Source organism: Andrographis paniculata, unplaced genomic scaffold (assembly GCF_009805555.1).
Source record: "Andrographis paniculata isolate CXL003 unplaced genomic scaffold, ASM980555v1 Contig98END, whole genome shotgun sequence".
Classification (NCBI taxonomy): Eukaryota; Viridiplantae; Streptophyta; class Magnoliopsida; order Lamiales; family Acanthaceae; genus Andrographis; species Andrographis paniculata.
Genome location: NW_026137637.1, coordinates 331,459 through 350,788, shown reverse-complemented (window position 1 = coordinate 350,788; position 19,330 = coordinate 331,459). Strand labels below are relative to the sequence as shown.

The 19,330-nt window shown below is 30.9% G+C and overlaps 3 protein-coding genes across 3 annotated transcripts; 2 read left to right on the top strand and 1 right to left on the bottom strand.

Annotated features, from left to right (window-relative positions):
• The first annotated feature begins 2,147 nt into the window (after positions 1-2,147).
• On the top strand, positions 2,148-2,851 carry LOC127243827 (histone H2B.3-like). Its single transcript, XM_051264015.1, has one exon. It carries the CDS (start codon positions 2,238-2,240, stop codon positions 2,652-2,654), a length of 417 nt encoding a protein of 138 aa, XP_051119972.1. The 5' UTR covers positions 2,148-2,237; the 3' UTR covers positions 2,655-2,851.
• A 4,629-nt stretch (positions 2,852-7,480) lies between these two features.
• LOC127243877 (histone H2B) lies at positions 7,481-8,176 on the bottom strand. The gene has a single exon (XM_051264098.1). The coding sequence runs from the start codon at positions 8,100-8,102 to the stop codon at positions 7,656-7,658; it is 447 nt and encodes a 148-aa protein (XP_051120055.1). The 5' UTR covers positions 8,103-8,176; the 3' UTR covers positions 7,481-7,655.
• Positions 8,177-12,529: 4,353 nt separating this feature from the next.
• Positions 12,530-18,957, top strand: LOC127243952 (protein BTR1). The gene is made up of 8 exons (XM_051264206.1): positions 12,530-12,749; positions 14,425-14,663; positions 14,741-14,847; positions 15,997-16,190; positions 17,231-17,316; positions 18,244-18,345; positions 18,426-18,487; positions 18,559-18,957. The coding sequence occupies exons 1-8, from the start codon at positions 12,662-12,664 to the stop codon at positions 18,650-18,652; spliced, it is 972 nt and encodes a 323-aa protein (XP_051120163.1). The 5' UTR covers positions 12,530-12,661; the 3' UTR covers positions 18,653-18,957.
• Positions 18,958-19,330: the final 373 nt, after the last annotated feature.

Here is a 19,330-nt window from a genome sequence, read left to right as displayed (position 1 = left end):
TTGTGTTATTTCAAAAAATTCTGTCAAATTTCCTATAATTTTAAAATTCCGTTAAACTAACCTGGTTTAATATACTTTGCATCATATTCATACCGTTAATGATTAATAAAAATTGAATTTCTGTCACCCTTTAATGCAAATATAATTTATTAATTGCAACAGAATAATATTTCATCCGTTATAATTAAAATTATTTTTTTTTTGACTAATTTTGTCTTTTCCACTTCAATTTTTTTATTTTATAAAAAAATAATTATACATTAATATTAAGATATTTTTAATTTTTACTTAAATTACAAACATATCATTACACTTACAATTACTTTAAACATAAATTCAAATAAAAAAAAAAAGTTAAAAACTCGTACACACAGTTACACTAACTAATAAAATGCTATTATTTTTCAATCTATTACAAAACCCCAAAATGCCTTACTGAATTCAGGCACAAAGAGTAATAAGAAATTTACAAATTTACCCTTAATATGACATTCTTTTGTCTCATGTTTCATCTTTCTCGTTCTTGTTCTTCACATTTTACCTTGCTTTCTTCTTCTTTTCTATTATTCTTACCTTGTTTTCCTGCTCATTTTTTTGTTGTAAAATTGACGAGAAAAATATGATAAAATATTTAATTCAAAATAATTTGAAGGAACTTTTTTTTTTTAAAATAAAAACATACACAAATTACAGTGATTCATGATAAATTCTTACATCTACGAGCAAATACCTATGATAAAAATAACACAAAGAATCCAATTAAAATGAAGCGAAAGAAGATCCTAATTTTCTCGTATTCTAAACAACAAATCCAATCCGCAAAATCGAATTCGAATCTCTAAATTGATTTCGTGAGAATTGCCCTTTTTTAAATTGAGCTCCACCGACGGCTTAATTTCAAGTCACATAATAATAAGTTTTCACATAGATTGGAAACTATCAAACTTCAAACAAACGAACTCACATACTACATAAGCTGATCAAGTTCAGACTGTGTTTGATCTTGGATGCCACCAATAATTTAATCTTCGCATCCATTGATTATCAAATATTGAAGATTTTTTTTTTTTTTTTTTTTTTTTTTCAAAATTCTATGTTACAAACAAAGCAAAAGAAACATAATTTGGAGGTGGATTTACTTGTCTTCTCATATGACCAATATGCATATTATTCGGACATTATTTGAATCACAATTTGATGAAAAATCAGTAGAAATTGATGCATAATCTAAAATTGTGCTGTCTTAAAGTAAATAAATATTATTTTTTATCAAAGATTTCATGAATCACATGCGAAGAATTTTTAGAAACTCGTAGAACTCCACTAAATTGACTTTAATTAAGGATGTAAATATTATTATTATTTTTTTAAAAAAAACAAAAAAAGAAAAATAATAACATAATTATTGATTAATTGTATATAGGAGAGTGTGCAAGATTTATTCAACCACCGAGGGTTTAACGCAATTTCAACAGTACAGAGGTTTTGACGTAAATTTTATATGTATAATTTTATGGAGTATCTCTAAATTTAGATCTCGTATTTAATACAATTACATATTTTCATATAATTAATATACTCCATCCGTCCCATAATTATAGTGTGGGTTGAGTTTGACACGAGATTTAAAGAATATTGATATTATATTAGTAATGAGTAAAAAGTACGGGTAAAAGACTTTTTTGCCATTTGTGAGTGTATTAGTGTAAAAAATAGTGTCAATTGTGTAATAATAATAAAAAAGTAAAGGTAATTTATAGTGATATGGTTATTTATGAAAATAAGACTATTATTTTGAAACGGACACTATTGTATTTGAACGGAGAGAATAGTATTTTATTAGTTGTTATTTATAATTTAACTTAAAAATTAAAAATTAATGTGTAATAATTTATAAAAAAAAAACATATTATAATTTTAAATATAAAAATCTAATAACAAAAAAGGTAAAAGAATCATATTTATTGGATTACATAATAAAATAAAAGTGAAGCAATATTATACAGTATCTCGTTTAGCGCCAAATATATAGATCCATCCGTTTAATCTCAGCCGTTAATTCGCAAAAGCTAATCTACGGTCCAAAAGCAAGATCCGCGTCACCAGTGGGATTCCCCTCAGCCCTATATAAGCCGTCCGCCGTCCGCACCTCTTTCATTCATCATCTGCCTTCCTAGAGAGCTTCAACCCTACCGGAAAATTCTCCAAATCCCTAACCTAATTTTCATATTCTAAAAATGGCTTTGAAGGGCGAGAAGAAGCCGGCGGAGAAGGCGCCGCCTGCAGCGGAGAAGAAGCCGAAAGCTGGGAAGAAGTTGCCGAAGGACGCGGCCGCCGCCGTCGCCGGAGACAAAAAGAAGAAGAGGACGAAGAAGTCGGTGGAGACGTACAAGATCTACATTTTCAAAGTGCTGAAGCAGGTTCATCCTGACATCGGAATCTCCAGCAAGGCGATGGGGATTATGAACAGCTTTATCAACGATATTTTCGAGAAATTAGCGCAGGAATCTTCGCGATTGGCAAGGTACAACAAAAAACCGACCATTACCTCTCGCGAAATCCAGACTGCGGTGCGGTTGGTTCTCCCCGGAGAATTGGCGAAACACGCTGTCTCTGAAGGTACGAAGGCTGTGACGAAGTTTACCAGCTCTTGATTTAATCGAAATTCGTTCGTTAGGGTTTCTGATTTGGCTTTGTTGGGGAAATTGTTGGTGGACTATACAGATTTGTTGGTTTTGGCGATTGTTTAAGGTTGGATTTGGATATTGTTTCATCAATCTGGATTTGATATTTCAAACGATGATTTGGATTTGAGATTTTTTTTGGGAACAATCAATGGGGATTTTGTTTACACGTTTTCTGAAAATCTACCAATTCGATCATAAACATCATATTATGAAAATCACACAGAGTACTCTAAAAATTACAGAAATTCTCTAGTATCATTGGAATCATTTCTAACGATGATAATATTTCATAGTTATTAACAAGGGTATGATTGTGTAGAAATTTGGAGCTTTTTTTTTTATCGTGCTGCATATTTTATTTTATTATATCATTTAATAAAAATATATTAATTTTATATTATAAATATAGATTTATTAGAAAAGTAATAATCGTTGTATTCGGCATTGTATATAGTTCAAAATTACATTTCATTTTATTTGATAAAAAATTATACACTTTCTATTTCAAACATCTTGCAATATATATATATATATATATTTTAATATATGTCTCAAACTCACTGAACATTTAGTGGAGGGAGTATACCTTAATTTTATTTTAAAATTTAATTAAATTAAATAATTATTTTTTATATTTCTTTAAACTCAACTGCTACCAAAAAAAAATTCTGACTCTCCATATTTATTTGGTTATTTTAATTTGTCTAATTTTAATGTATCCAAATTTTTAAATCATTGTGAATTAAAGAAAAATAAATGCACAGTCAAAATTATCTTTTATCTATTATATTTATAAATACTACTAATATTTTAGAATCTGTATAAAACATAAAAAAATATATTGAAAGTAGATGCGGCAATATATAAATTTGATTCGTTCTGTATTTAGAAATTATAATTTCCCCAAAATAATGATAAATAACATAAATTTATATTTATATATATATAAAAGTCAAAAAAAAATCTTCAAGTAAAATATTTAATATAAAATAATATTTTCTTTGTATTTAATTTAAAAGAATATTTTTTTTGTCTCATCTAGATATCAATAGCTGGATATTTAATTACTTTTTTATAAAATTTTATATATATTACTATTACATTAATATGTAGCAAAAATAATGTACTACATAATGTAAATTTAAAAATAATAATATTTATGTAATATATTATAAAATATTTTTAATATTATATAGAAAATATTATTATTAAAAAATAAAATTAATATTTTATTACAAAAAAATGAGTAATTTATTAATAAAAAGATGAATTTAAATAATTATTTGATTCAATATAAATAAATATTGACCTTATATTTTAAATATAAAATGAATTTATAATATATTATTTTTAAAAAAAAACTATTTTTGAAAAAAAAAGAATATAAATAATAAAAACATGTGTTAAAACCACAAAAATCAAAACTTATTTCTTTGTTTTATCCCCACTTTCACCTCCTTCAAAGGATATCTCAAGGTCTGGTCTGGTCTGGTCTGGATGGATATATAGAGACAGACAGATGAACAACTCTCTATCTATCTATCTATCTATGGAGCTATGGCTAAACTAACTGTTTCCCCTAATGTCACACTCACACTCACACTCAACTCATACAAAGTAAGTAGAAAGAAAATCTTTCCCTAAAAATATTAGAAATTGAAACAAGTTCCTTCAAACAAGCAAATGTGTTGAAAGTGAGATTAATTAGCAGAATTGAATGGAATGGAATGGATGTCAAGTGTCAATTATGATCACAATCAGAAGATTGAACTAACGTGATTATATACATCTGATCAAACTATTATGTAACAACTCACAATGTCAATATGTCATCCTCCTCTACCTCTACCCCTACCTCTCTCTCAAGACTCTTTTGATCCATTTCTCCCATTATTTCCTGACCTGACCTGCCACAATTACAACTAGTTACTTCTTCAATCTCAAAATCAGAAACTTGACAACATTTAGGTTAGCCACCAAGAAGAAGAAGAAGCCAATAATACATCTCATCTATCTATCTAACAAAAGTTGCAACACCAGAACCACTAAATACAATCACTACACAATCATTCAACATTTCAAAACACACAATGCATAGATAAATAAATAAATAAATAGAAATCGCAATTAAACGCACGCTTAAACAATGTTAACAATTAGTTTCCCCCTCCCTCCCTCAGGTGTTCAACGGAATGACTGCATCTGCATGATTGAGCAAGCATCAATCTTCGCTTCTCAACAAAACAAAACCAAAAAACTCACCACCAGCAGCCATTAATTAAGTGACAGCTTAGAATGCAGCACAAATTCCAAATTCAAGCATATATTACACACCTCAAGGTATGTAGATTCCAATGCGATGAAATTGTGGAAAGTATAGTATAGTATAGTATAGGGAGAGGACTTCAGTTCACGAACCTAATTTCAAAACTGCAAATGCAAATACCACCCTAGAAGTATATATATATATATACATCAATTCAATTCCAATTTCGCTTCTCTTATCTTCACACAGCCAAATACACCTTAAATCACGACGCTCCTTCCATTTTCTTGCGGTTGAAACTTGGGAAGTTAGGTGAAATTCAAATCAAAATCCTGAAAGGGAAGAAGGAAGTTATTACTTATAAATATAAATGATCTCCAAGTATGACAGTGTTCTTTTTTTATCCAAGTATAGTAACCTGCATTCTTCTTTATTTTAGGAATAGGAATTTAACTTTCTTGTTTATTTCTTTCTACGATTTTGCTTTCAATCACTAACCTTATTAAGCTTTAATTTAATTTAGTTTTCTCTCAGGATAGTTAGTTTTGGGTTGAATTGCTGCATGATAAAACTACTAAGGTCAGGGGCGCAAAGGAGGCCACAACTTTCTTGCGACTAACCAAGGTTGGTTATTCCTTTGTAGAAGCATCCCTTCTAGGATTTTATAAATCTTACTGTTACGAATGGGAATAATATTCTTGTACGGTGCTTTGCAAGCAATATATATGTACAAGTGAACAAATAATGACAATTTTTTCTTATTTCTTTTTTTATTCCGACAATCTTATGTTGCCCTCTAATCTTCACGTAAGCCTATCTACAAACATAATATACTAAAAAACAGTTAGTATGCAATTTAGAAATGAAATCAATTCATGCATACAAGTCGCAGGATGTAACTATAATTCTTAATATTATATGCAAGTATGCTAAAATAAATGCAATGCATGAATATACGACAAAAAGAACGAAATACTCCCTATTAGGAAGTCATGGATAATCGACCGCACTAATAATAGGGATTATTTCGTCATTTTCCTCTTACATTCATGCATTGCATTTAATAATAGGATTATAATTACATTTTGGAACATGCATCCATGCATTGATTTCATTGCTAAATTTCATAACAAATCCTTCAATCTCAATTTTGGAACATAACCAAATGATCCGTAAAATCCATTTTAAACAAAATGGATGTATTCAACTACACCGAAGATAGAGACTATTCCTTCACTTTCTTTCTTACAAAAGCATCGATACTTTTTTCTTTTATTCAACATATAATACTTTTTTTTCTTTATAATATGATAAAGGTGCATGTGTTGTAGTGGTTAATTGTAATGTTACACCACCACAAAGCGATCCAAGACTTCCATCCAAAATTTTGCTTAGAAAAAATTGCAAAAAAAACAATATTATTTCCAAAAAATTTTTTATCTCATTTAAAAATAATTATCAAAATTATTACAAAAGCTGGGATGGCGACTAATTTCGGATCAAACAGTCCATGTTTAATAACAATAACACATTGGTGTTATTAGTAATGTTAACAAAAACAATTTATAAAACATTATTACTAACACAAGACGTTTTTGTTATCACATACGAACATGTTTGATCCAAATCAGTTACCGTTATGTCAGCATTGAAATTCATCAAAATTGATGATTTATATTTTTTTTAGATGAGATTTAAAAAATATATATATATATCATCGAAGTCAAAGAGAACAGATGAACTGGTGGGAAGCAGGAACAGAATTTTACAAGGAACTTACCATATTTGCAGTCATAGAAACAACACATACTTTGAATCCATCACCACCACCACTTTACTCGACTGTAAATTGAAGATTTAACAGATGGTACTTCCCAAGGTAGAATAGAAATAACTGCAGTAAAACACAATTACATGTAGAATGGTATCAATATCTAAATCAATCAGCCTTCCCTTCACCACAGCAAAACATTGGAATTTTCAAGCATTGGAAATAGCTACTTTCACCCGCTAATTGAACGTTGAAAAAATTTACCTGAAGAATCAGAGTGCACAGAGACGCATCCGCCATTATTGAATTCAAATGAATTTGGAGCTCATATATGAACTGCAAAGTGACTTGGAAAACCAAACAAATTGAAAATTTGCTAGAATTTCAAAAGGCTAATTTCAACAAGGCTGATTGAATGATGTTAAGGAGATTTAACTTACCAATCAGAGTGCAGAGTTGCATTCACCGTTGCTGAATTCGTACAAGCACTCTGCTAAGCAAACAGAAGGTGCAATCAGGCATCAGTAAGAGGTGAGTTTAAAAACCAAATAAATTGAAATTTTGCAAGAATTTGAAAAGGCTAATTGAATGTCAAAGAAATTTACCTCATCAACAGAGTACACAGAGTTGCATTCACCATTGTTGAATTCGTATGAACTCTGAGCACTCCGCGGAAGCAGACAGAAGGTGAGATTAGGAATCAGTTAAAAAAATAAGCGATATATGAACATTGAACTAATTTAGAAAACTGTAAAATTGTTAATTAATACCCAATATCATTCATCATCGAAGTAAAAAACGACAGAAGATCTAAACCAGCCTAAATTTACATCAACCCTAACAAAAACTAGAAATCAAGCTAGAGATAACATTGCAGAAGCAATTCAGTCCAAACCAACCCTAATTAGAGAGAAAATGTAATCTCATCCTTTCAAGAGCTGGTGAATTTAGTAACCGCCTTGGTGCCTTCGGAAACAGCGTGCTTAGCCAACTCGCCGGGGAGAACCAATCGAACCGCCGTCTGGATCTCGCGCGAAGTAATCGTCGGTTTCTTGTTGTAACGCGCAAGCCGAGACGCCTCCTGCGCCAATTTCTCGAAAATGTCGTTGATAAAGCTGTTCATAATCCCCATCGCCTTGCTGGAGATTCCGATGTCAGGATGAACCTGTTTCAGCACCTTGAAGATGTAGATCTTGTAAGTCTCCACCGACTTCTTCGTCCTCTTCTTCTTTTTGTCTCCGGCAGCGGCGCCGCCTTCCTTCGGTAGTTTCTTCCCAGCCTTCGGTTTCTTCTCCGCTGGAGCTTTCTCCGCCGCCGGAGCCTTCTCCGCCGCCGGTTTCTTCTCGGCCGGCTTCTTATCTGCTGCCTTGGGAGCCATTTGTAGAGAGGGAAAGTTAGGGTTCTGAGGTAAACGAGGTTTGCGGGAAAGGGAATAGTGCGTACTGATGGTAATGAGATATTTTGCAACGCTTTAGGATTGTTTATATAGTGGAGGCGTCAGGTGCCATTGGTTGAATCTTGCGTACACGGATCGTCATGGAGAACCGTTGATTAGATTATTAGACGGACGGTGCAGATTGGTCAGACAAACCTTTATGGTTTTCCTTCTGAATTTCGAACATTTTCGTTTGGCGGTATTTGGAAAATTCGCAGTCCACGTGTTTTTCAAATTTCAACAAAATTTCGTAGAATTGCAAATCCCCGCTTATTAATCTAAAATTACCCTGAAAATTTAGGGTGGGTTACTCTGCATCAAATTTCAAAATTTTATTATTTTGAGTTTTATATTTTAAAATAAAAATTATAAAATATTTTATTTTACATTATTTTATTACGAAATTGAAACTAAATTTTTTTTAAGCAAAATCACAAGAAACAAATTCGTATTTTTAATATTAAATTTAAAATAAAATTATATTTAAATGATACTTGAGGTATATGTTTTAGTTATTTTTTATTATTTTAATTTAATCTAATATTCTTAAATAAATATTTCAAGTTAATTTATCCATTTTAGTTGTGCACAATATTTTATATTTTATGTAATTTGTAAGTAATTAAAAAATATATTAATAAAAATAATATTAAAATAATTGAATAGTTTAATTAAAATAAAAATATATAAATTTTAAAATATAAAATAAGCTATAACAATCATATTTAAACGATCTATTGCATATAATAACAAGAAAGATAAACTTTTATGTAGTATTTTATTTTGGACTTTACTCAATATGCATGTTGGGATTCTAGATCTTCCTGAACGTCGGGTGATTTGCACAGATTCTCAACCAAATAATTAGAACGGATAAAAACGATGGTTAAGAATATGAAACAATATATTAAGAATTGAAAGAAAAATAGATCAATTGGTAAAGTAAGCTCAGATCGCAGCCACTCATTCGTCAACTCCAAGTCGTCCTATGAGGTAACCCACAAGGTGTCGACTACGATGGTTCCTAACACGAAGTAACCCAAGAACCCTATATTGTTCCTCGCACACGCAGTATCAGGAGGAAAAGTAACGAGAGAAGCCGATAGGCTTAGGCAGTAGGTTCGTTGCTCACATAACATAACATAACAGAATAGCAATCTCGTTACACCCCTCTCCTAAAATCCCAGACCCATATATATATAGAGAGAGAAAAGGTGGACGGATAGAACTCAAAAGAGTAGGGAACAACATTACCTTATCAACAGCCAGACAGACTAAATCAATCTCGAAGAAATAGGGATAGCACCGTGAATAAAAGAACAGATTTAAGAAGGGTTCAAAGATTCGAACATAATGGGATTAGATCGGTTAGATCGATTCTGGTTTAGGGAAGGATTGTTGGGGTGCAAACCCAAGTCCCACATTCGAAGTTGTGAAGAAAATTAAACATCTTATAAATCCTAAGTAAACTCCGCTAGTATGAGGCATTTTGGAGAATATCCAAAAACAAATCCATGCGAGCTCAGCCCAAAGCGGACAATATCATACTAATGTTGAGTTGACCCAGTCCCAACAGTGGTATATCAGAGCCTGGTTCGATGGTGAAGTGGACTGAGTGGCATTGGGGGCATAGGTTGTGATGATGGGCTCGCCCTCGTGACCTGCGGGTGCAAACCCAAGTCCTACCCGGGCTCAGCCCAAAGTGGACGAAAAATAGTAAAGCATCTGAAATTGATACGGTAAATATATAAATGCAATTAATTTTAAATAGTACTTTTATATCAAAATAATGTATTGAAAAATTTAAAGACCCTAATGAATCAATAAATTTACATAAAAATTATCGAGAAACAAAAAATATGTGGTCAAGTCTCATCGTCGCAGGATAATGCTACATCTGAATCTCATAGGCTTTTGGCATTTATTTTGGATCTATCCGATTGAAATGTTGATTGTGAACATTTTTATTTGAATAGTAACTTTGGCAACTCTTCTAACGAACGACCAATATGTGTAAAAAAATCAAATGTTAAATGAAATTTGATAAAGTGTATGTTGCTGACTTTGCTAAGTTAGATAAGCACAATGCAGAACTTTATAAATGATGAAAAACAATTGTTATGATATACAAAAATACTTTTATATTTCAACAACAAAAAATATAACTTGCACAAGCCAAAATAGAAGATAAAATCATGTCAATCAACTTGAGCACCATTCGGCTACTTATGTTTTTTTATTGGACATGAGTCCAAAAGCTACTCGTCATACAACAATACTCCAAATAATAAGGCTTCAAATGATCAGAATTTAAAGAAAAACAGTTCCAAAAGATGAGGTTTTGGATGAGAAAGCTTGAAGACATTTCTATGTTTGTTTTATATTTAATGTTAGACATTTTTCTATAATAAATGTCATTCTCAATATTTTTTATTCATAATAATGTAAATTTAATATAAATAATTTATAATTATTTTATTATAATTAATTAATTATAAATATCAATAAACAGTAAATGAATCAATAAATATAGTATAATTTATTATAAATACCAACTATAAACATAAAATATAAAAATAAATTGTTTTGTAAATAATAATAATATTTTTTTTAAATAAAAACTAAAATAAAGGAGAAAAAATATAATATTTAAACAAATTTAAATTAAAATAAAGGAAAAATAGAGAAGCGGCCGATGACAAGGCGTCGACTGCACGAAGCGACGTCGATTGTGATTTTAAATTGATTTGAAATGAAATATTAATGTGAATTTTTATTTAAATAATATTTTACATTGATATTTTATAGAAATAAACAATATATTTTTGTTAAAAATTATACAAAATTAATATTATTGATTTTGATTTAAAATGATAAGATAATAAATTTCCAATGATCTATAAATAACTAAATTAGCAAATACCAAAAAGGGGTGTCATGGTTAAACCCTTATAAACATGTGAATGTCATGCCATGAAAATATCAAATATATATAGTATAAAAATATATTTTACCCGTCATAATTTAAAGTACTATTTTTATTATTTTTGTCAGTCTTATTTAAAAGTATATTTTTCTTATTTTAGTAAAAATAATTATATAATAATACCCAAATAATCTTAACTTTTATTTAAATTAAAAACATATAATTATATGGAGTATATTATTACTTTATACATAAAGTCAAAAAATAAAAATGTCAAAATCTCTTGCACACTTTAATATTAACTATCCTTTAATTTTTAAATAAATTATAAACACATAATTACACATACAATTAATTTATATATGAAATATAAATAATAAAAATATTAAAATATGTTTTTATTTTCGATACTCAATAAAATATTAGTATATATTAATTTACTATAAAATTTCAAAATACTTCATTTGAATTGGAATATGAAAAAAAAACATACTTCCTCCGTCCAATTTGAAATGACTCCTTAATTTGGGACACATTATTTAAGGTAAAATGATTTAATTAATTAATAATAATGAGTTATGATATTATTTGATTATATTTTTATATAAGTAGTATTGTTAGTGATTTTAAAATAAAAATTATTATATATAATTAAAATAAATTTGAAATATATGTTTAAATATTTTAAATAATAAATATATTCTCAATAAAATATATGTAATATGACATTATTTTGTAGAGAATAAAATTTTAAATAATACAAATAAATAAATAAAATAATAATTTATTTATAATTAAGATATAAAATTTTATGACAAAGGTGAAATTTTAGATATAAATAAAAATATTTGTTTATTGAAGAGAGAAATAAAAATAGAGGGGGGTTTGAGTGCGTCTTAAGTGATGAGTGATGTTATATATTACTTCATCCCTCTTATGTAATATGAGTCTATTGCTACAGATAATTTTGGTAAAATATAATTAATAAGTAATTAAAAAATATATTAGTAAAAATAATTATTATATAGTAAAAATAATTATATATTAAAATTAAGATAACTAAATAGTTTAATTAATATTAAAAAAATTGTAAAATTAAAAATGTGATTAAGGTATATAATCATATTTTTTCCAAAAAATGACAGATGATGTATGATAAAAAAATTAAAAAATAGAGAAAAATTACGTGGGATTAAAGAAATATAAAGTTAATTAAATTATTTTATATTTGTTAAATAAAAATAAAAACGTACCCGTGCCAATTAAAGTGAACAAACAAACGAGAAAATTGAAATGAGATAGTAAGTAATAAAGAAAGATTTACCAAAAATCAATAAATAATGGCTGACTTATCTAAAAGAAGGCCTAAAATAGAAGAACAGTTAAGGGCCCATGAAGCCCAATAACACAATAAATTAAAGACCACTCGCATCCATCGCACGCAGTTTTTCAACTTCCACTCTCTCTCTCTCTAGATTTCAAATGCTCTGACCTTCTATAAGCTTCGTTCTTCGCCTTGCACACACACCCACACACGCTCCAACACGCAGGGATAAAATTCGCTGCGAATTCTGCAATGGAAGGGGACAAATCTACATACAGTGCAGCATCCTCTGAGGTTGAGATGGATCAGTCGTCGCCTCGCAAATCCACGCCTCCTTTAGGTATTATTATTGTTATTATTCGTCTTACTTTGACATTTCAAGGTTTGTCCGGAGATCTGCGTCGCTGGATCTGTTTTCTCTGGTTCGAATTATGATTCCGTGTGAATTTCGTGTTTTCTTCAGCTCATTATTTGCTTCGTTAAGTCAATTTTGGACGGGAAAGATTACATGTGGGTGAAATGCTTGAAATAATATATGGCAGTGGAAAATTGTTGATGTGGTTTAATGCTTGGTCTTGCTTGTTTTTGTAATTGTTAACGGTGTTCTTATGTGGGAATTGGACGGTGATTTTTATTTTTTTTACTTATTTTATTTTCTGCAGTTCGTGAAACTTTCTGGTGCATGAGTGAAGTAATACCAGCTGAGATGTGGAATCTTAATAATCTTTTAGTGGAAATATCTTGCTCACCCTGTAATTGATGGCAACGGAATAGGGATTTGATAGATTTACATAGGTATATTCGAGGTAAAAACTGTAGAACTGATGCTTTCATGCGTACGAATCTCATATAAATGTTTCTCAATAAGAGAAATGAACAGTGGGATCGAATACTTTTAACCATTAAATGCTTTTATGCTGATGTTGGAGAACTTCAATTATGTGCATGAACAGCTTTATGCTATTAGCTAATTTACAGCTGTTGTTATAAATTTTAAGTTCTCGTGAAATTTTTCGTGCATCATTGATGGAGAGCACACTGTTTTCTACCCATGTCATTTGATATGGTTTTGTTATAGCACAGGAGATTACGAAAATGGGTTTCGATTGTTTTGTGTTGCACTTTAGATGTAATCTGATTCTAAATCTGATGCCCATCAATTCTGATGAATGGAAATCATACTGACATGCTGTGATTTTTGGCTTAATAATATTTGCGAGTAATCTGTCCCATCTTTGGGCAGCATAGAACCGATAGAGTGTTAAATTGGAAGTGTTGGACAATTACGCAAAAGCTCCTCACGATATGTTACAGTAATGTTGAGGTCGGCATATCTATAGGTTTGCAAACACCATGACAATGATAAACTGAATGGTATTGGTGGAAATTTTTGAGAGGGTTTTAGACTTTTGGAAATTTTATGCTGAACTGGTGTGACATAGGATAGTCTCAGTACAATTAATGTGAATATCTGGGCATTATACGAGCATGGTATCATCATCCTATTGGATTAATTTAATTTTTCATTTAGCTTATTCTGCAAAATTATGTTTAGGCATATCTATTTATGCATTGAACTTAATGCGAACTTATTCTTTTTCATATTTTTGTATGCATTGATCTCCATTGATTTCTTCCGCGCTTGGCTGCTTTTTCAAATTAGATAATTTGAATAATAGCGTAAGTAATCTAAATGTTGAGAGCAGTCAAGCCCAGTATAAATTAATGGAGGCAATTCGAACAAAAATTTGAAAAAGAATATTGAAACATGATATCAATTAAGAGTTTCCTCTTTGTTTCTTTCTTTTTCTCTGCTTGTACCTTGAAATATTGCTTGTATGTGACCTCGAATGTCTTATAGTATTAGAGCGATCATTTAAGTTCATTTGAATATACTACACATATTAGTTTCTACTCTTGCATCCAGATTTTGATTCATTTCTCTCTGGTCTAGGAATTGTAGGCATGCTATATTTCCTCCCCTTGAAAAATTTATGTTCTTGGTGATTGCGCAGACAATGAAGAGAAGACCACTCATCTTAGGTTTCTTTTATCAAATGCTGAGGCTGGTTCCATAATTGGGAAAGGTGGTTCCACAATAAATGATATCCAATCACAATCTGGAGCCCGGATTCAGCTGTCACGTAATTATGAGTATTTTCCTGGCACATCTGATAGGATTGTCATGGTCTCTGGAATTATTGATGACATATTAAAGGCACTCGAACTGATTCTCTCCAAATTACTACAAGAGGTTAGGAGAAGTCTCCCAATATTTCAGGGGATAATTATTTGGATGTATTGTTTAAAGTGTTGTTCTTCTGGGCTCAGTTTTATGTACAGGATGGGGTTGAAGTCGAACCTGAATCAAAGATTAGACTTGTTGTGCCAAATAGCTCTTGTGGTGGAATCATTGGGAAGGGTGGATCCATCATAAGGTTAGCCTGTTTGTTTTTGATTTTGTCCAAGACATCCCCTTTTCAGTTGATGTTGAACTTAATGACTAAATTAGAGTTGTTATCATTGAGGTCAGGTCATCTGATTCTTAAGCATAACATATATAAGTTTGGGACCATTATTACACATTATATCAATGCTATCAGTTAAAGTCAATGGTCAACAATGAAACTATTTCAGTATCTTTTCTTGTGTAATTCTGTTAAAAGGGGTCGGGTCATTCACTCAATCACTCCTTGATTGAATCATGCTTTTTGAGTGGACATATTTTAGCTTGTAACATCTTAAACTTTGATGAATGTAGAATGGAATATATACCCATAATTAGGTTGGTTATACTTAAATTTAGTCATGACTTCAAACTATTGTACACAAGGTTTAGAACTCTGACATGCTGAATGAGTGTTATTCTCAAAACACACACAAAGCAAAATAATCATGCAGTTTTGTTACGAAGCGTGGTTGTTGTTGATTGACCCACAACTTTATTAAGCAGCATGGTCATTTTGTTTCAGTGCATGCTGATTGTGTAATTATATCTATTTCCTAGAGCAAAACCTAGTCGCGGACATGTGAATAAGAAACAAATCTGGGTAGGTATTGGGACTGGTTACCCAATTAACTTATTAATTAATACTCAAGTTTAATTGATTGATACAAGGGATGCCTAAAAGTTTGTGCACTATCTAACTTTGCATGATGTTCTATAAAATTATTCCTAATGTACAGAAAACTAGGCATCAAATGAAAAGTTGTTTCAACAAATACTTGAATTTGGGCTCTATAAATGCCTGCCTAACTTCAACCAAGACAATCTTATCTTTTGTTCTACACGTGAATTTTCTTCCTTTGGCTGCCAAGTATCCAAAATACATTCAACTGGCCTCTCTAACTCTACCCTGCTCTCAAATTGATCCGTATATGTAATAATGTTTTCCCTCCATGTGTTAAATTTGATAATGTGAAACTAATGGTTAAATCATTTTCTAAGAGTGATGTTCATGTGCCACGTTTTACTTATTTGCTGACTCTTAGAAGTGAGTGTGTTAGTGTAACAAATGTTTATAAATGTGAAGAGCAGCCATTAAAAACCAATCATTTATCTACTTTTTATCCAATTGTTGAAACAGGACATTGATTGAAGATTCCAGGGCTAGCATCAAGATATCTCCCCAGGATCTCATTTACCCCGGTTTGCATGATAGGCTAGTGACGGTGGCCGGAGGTTGCAGGGAACAATTACGGGCGATTGAACTGATCCTACTGAAATTGGCAGAGGATCAGATTTATCATCAATCTGCAAATGTTCCATTTCCCTATGCAGGTACTGTTACTAATTCTTTCTTCAACCATTGTTACTATTTTGATGGCACTGGGATCTCTGATTTTTTTTTGCTGATTCATTTTGTTGTTATTGCTGTGAATGAATAATCTGATAAAACCACTAAAGTATATAACAAGACATATATATATATATATATAGAGAGAGAGAGAGAGAGAGAGAGAGAGAGAGACTAGCCCAATGGGTTTAGCCCTATTACTAAGCCCTTGTAGGCTTAGATCTACCATTATCTAACCCTTCCCCTCAAGTTGGAGCATATAAATCATTGTCCTATGCGTGTCACACAAATACATGACGTGAGGATCTTTGAGAGACGTATTAATGGAGACTTTAGTAAATTGATCAATGAAAGGTTCATAGTACTAATGCACTGAAATAACACCGCCACTTGGATAAAGTGGCAATCAATCCAATTTTGAGTAGGTAACCAGTACTTGTATTTCCTTCACCGATATTTCAATTTCTGACTTAGTGACTTCTTCAAGCTACAGCTGACATTTCATCCATCTACAACAAATAAATGAATGATGTCGTCTAGGTTCTTTAAAAAATATATGCAATCATCAAGCTGACTATGCAAAGATTGCCTCAGGGCCTGTTTCACCCTACATAAGAATATCTTTGGCTTGCACACAAATATTCTTTCGTGGTATGACAAATCCTTTGAGATCTTCCTTGAATTTGTTGCTCAAGAATGCTATTATTTTACATATCGATTTGTTCACTCAAGAGTGAGAAATACCAACTAGTGGTATTCATCAAAGAAGTAATGCTTTAGGGAAATTATCCGTGTGCTTTCTTCTTTAATATTCACAGATAATACGAGAAGTGAGTGGGAAAGGATCTCAGGCTTCTTTTAATTTTGCTGTGTGACATTCCCAACATCAGGCCAAAAAAATAAATAATAATGATTGGAAGATTTTCATGCATTATTTTATTTTATTTTTTCCCTAATTTACTTGCTATCTCATGGTTATATATATACACATATTAATTGATTTGTTACAATCTGTGCCTTTCAGCGCTTGCTTACAGCGGGATGAACTATGGTCCTCCCCCCAATGGGTTTGCAGGGAAGTATCAGAACAACAACAGATATCCCAACCAGGTCTGACACGAATTTTGTTGTTTTGATAGAAGTAGTTAATTGCATTGCAAGATATTCTTGCTGCGGCTGTTTATGATGTTGTGATCTTTATTCTGAAACTTCTTTTTTTGATCCTGAGTCTCTTGTGTTTAATTTCTTCTTCCTGGATGCATATGAAATCTAGACGTCCATGCATTCTTTATGTCTTTTTTTTTTTTTTTTCTGGGAATATATATCATTTCTTAACTTCTGGTTACAATTTAATATAATGTCAAAATAGTTTTTTTCATAAAGAGTGTGTTCAATAAGTGTTTTCAAATCTGTATGATTTTTGTTGTTAGTTATTTGAATTGTGAAAGTGTTTGGGGAGATTCTTATATTGTTTGAGTAAATTTAGTTATATTTCTAGATGTTTTACGAGAGGAAAAAAGTGTCTTTTTACTGGAAAATATGAGATTTTCTTTTAATTGGTAATTGTACGAAAATAAAGGCTCTGTTCATGCAGCGTTTTGGATGAAATGATTTTTGGTGTGTGATACGGGGAATTGTTTCAAAAATATAAAATATATTATTTTAGGTTGAATATTTTACTTCTTGAGTATTTGTAATGATTTTTTTACTTTTTATAATGAGTATGTTGATTTTTGTATAAAATATTGTGTTTTCTATTTCTTATTTTGGGAATCATAATTGAAAAATGGTCCTCGAGCGGAAAAAACAAACTCTAAGGGTGTGTTTGTTTGTGGGGTTTTAGTTTTTTGAGTTTGGGTTTTCAATAATAAAATTTTGAATTGATATAGTTGCTTGATGTGTGATATAATATGTATTAATGTGATGATTTGAATGTAAAATTTAATTTTAATGTAATATAATAAGTGAAAATTAGGTCTTTAATTTTGAAGTATTATCCATTTGGCTTACGAGCAATTACTGAAATGTAATGTGCAGCCACAGGAAGATAAAACAAGTTCTGTGACCATCGGCATTGCAGACGAACATATCGGAATTGTTGTTGGCCGCGGTGGGAGGAACATCATGGAGATGAGTCAGGTCTGTAATTTCCCCTTTTTTTTTTCAAACTTTTTGCAGTTGAATGCCATTTCCGACTATTTTCCTCTTTCTCCTTACAGCTTAGCGGCGCCAAGATTAAGATATCTGACAGAGGCGACTTCATGTCCGGGACATCAGATAGGTACAAAAACAACTACAACAATAATAAACAGTCTAATCCCAGATAGTTTTCTCACAAATATACCATTTCAGGAAAGTGACGATCACGGGGTCTCAACGAGCCATAAATCTAGCCGAATCCATGATATCGCGAAAAGTTGCTGCAGCAGCCACCCCCGAGCAATAAGCCTTTTGCTGGATTCAATTTGGTACGTCGATCTCGTCTCATCTTGTCTGTGTTTTGTTTCTCTTTTTCTTCTTCTGTCTCTCTCTCCCTTTTTCTGTGTTTTATGTTAGAGAGTGAAACTAAGTCGATATGCGCGCGCAAGTTATAAGTGTGGTTATGAACATAAACATGAACATGGAGCTCATAAATCATATCTAATTTGCTTCCCATTTTCCTCATCAAAACTATTTGACATACATCTCTCACACTATGATCTGTATACTGTTGTAGTAATTTGATTCAAATTTTGAGATTTGTTTGCTTAAGTTTTGCATTGTTGTTGCTACTATCATGAGTATATTAAATCTGCATGTTCTAAATTAAATGTTTATGAAATATAGTATTATTTAAATTTTATTTTATAAGCGTTCCGAAAGAACACATTATTTTGCTATACATTTGGGTGGGGGTGGGGGGTGGGGAGATATATATATATATATATATTTAGTCCTATATTATTCCATTTCTTGTTCTGGCCATTTGATTAAAACTAGTAATAAAGGTGTTTCTTTTGGATGAATTTGGAGAAATTTGGTCTCCGTTTAGTATTAAGATAATGTTTAATGAAATATTTTGCCAGAGAAAAATATGTTTTTTTTTTTTGTTTCTGAGAAATGTAAAGAGCTACTGAAATATTAC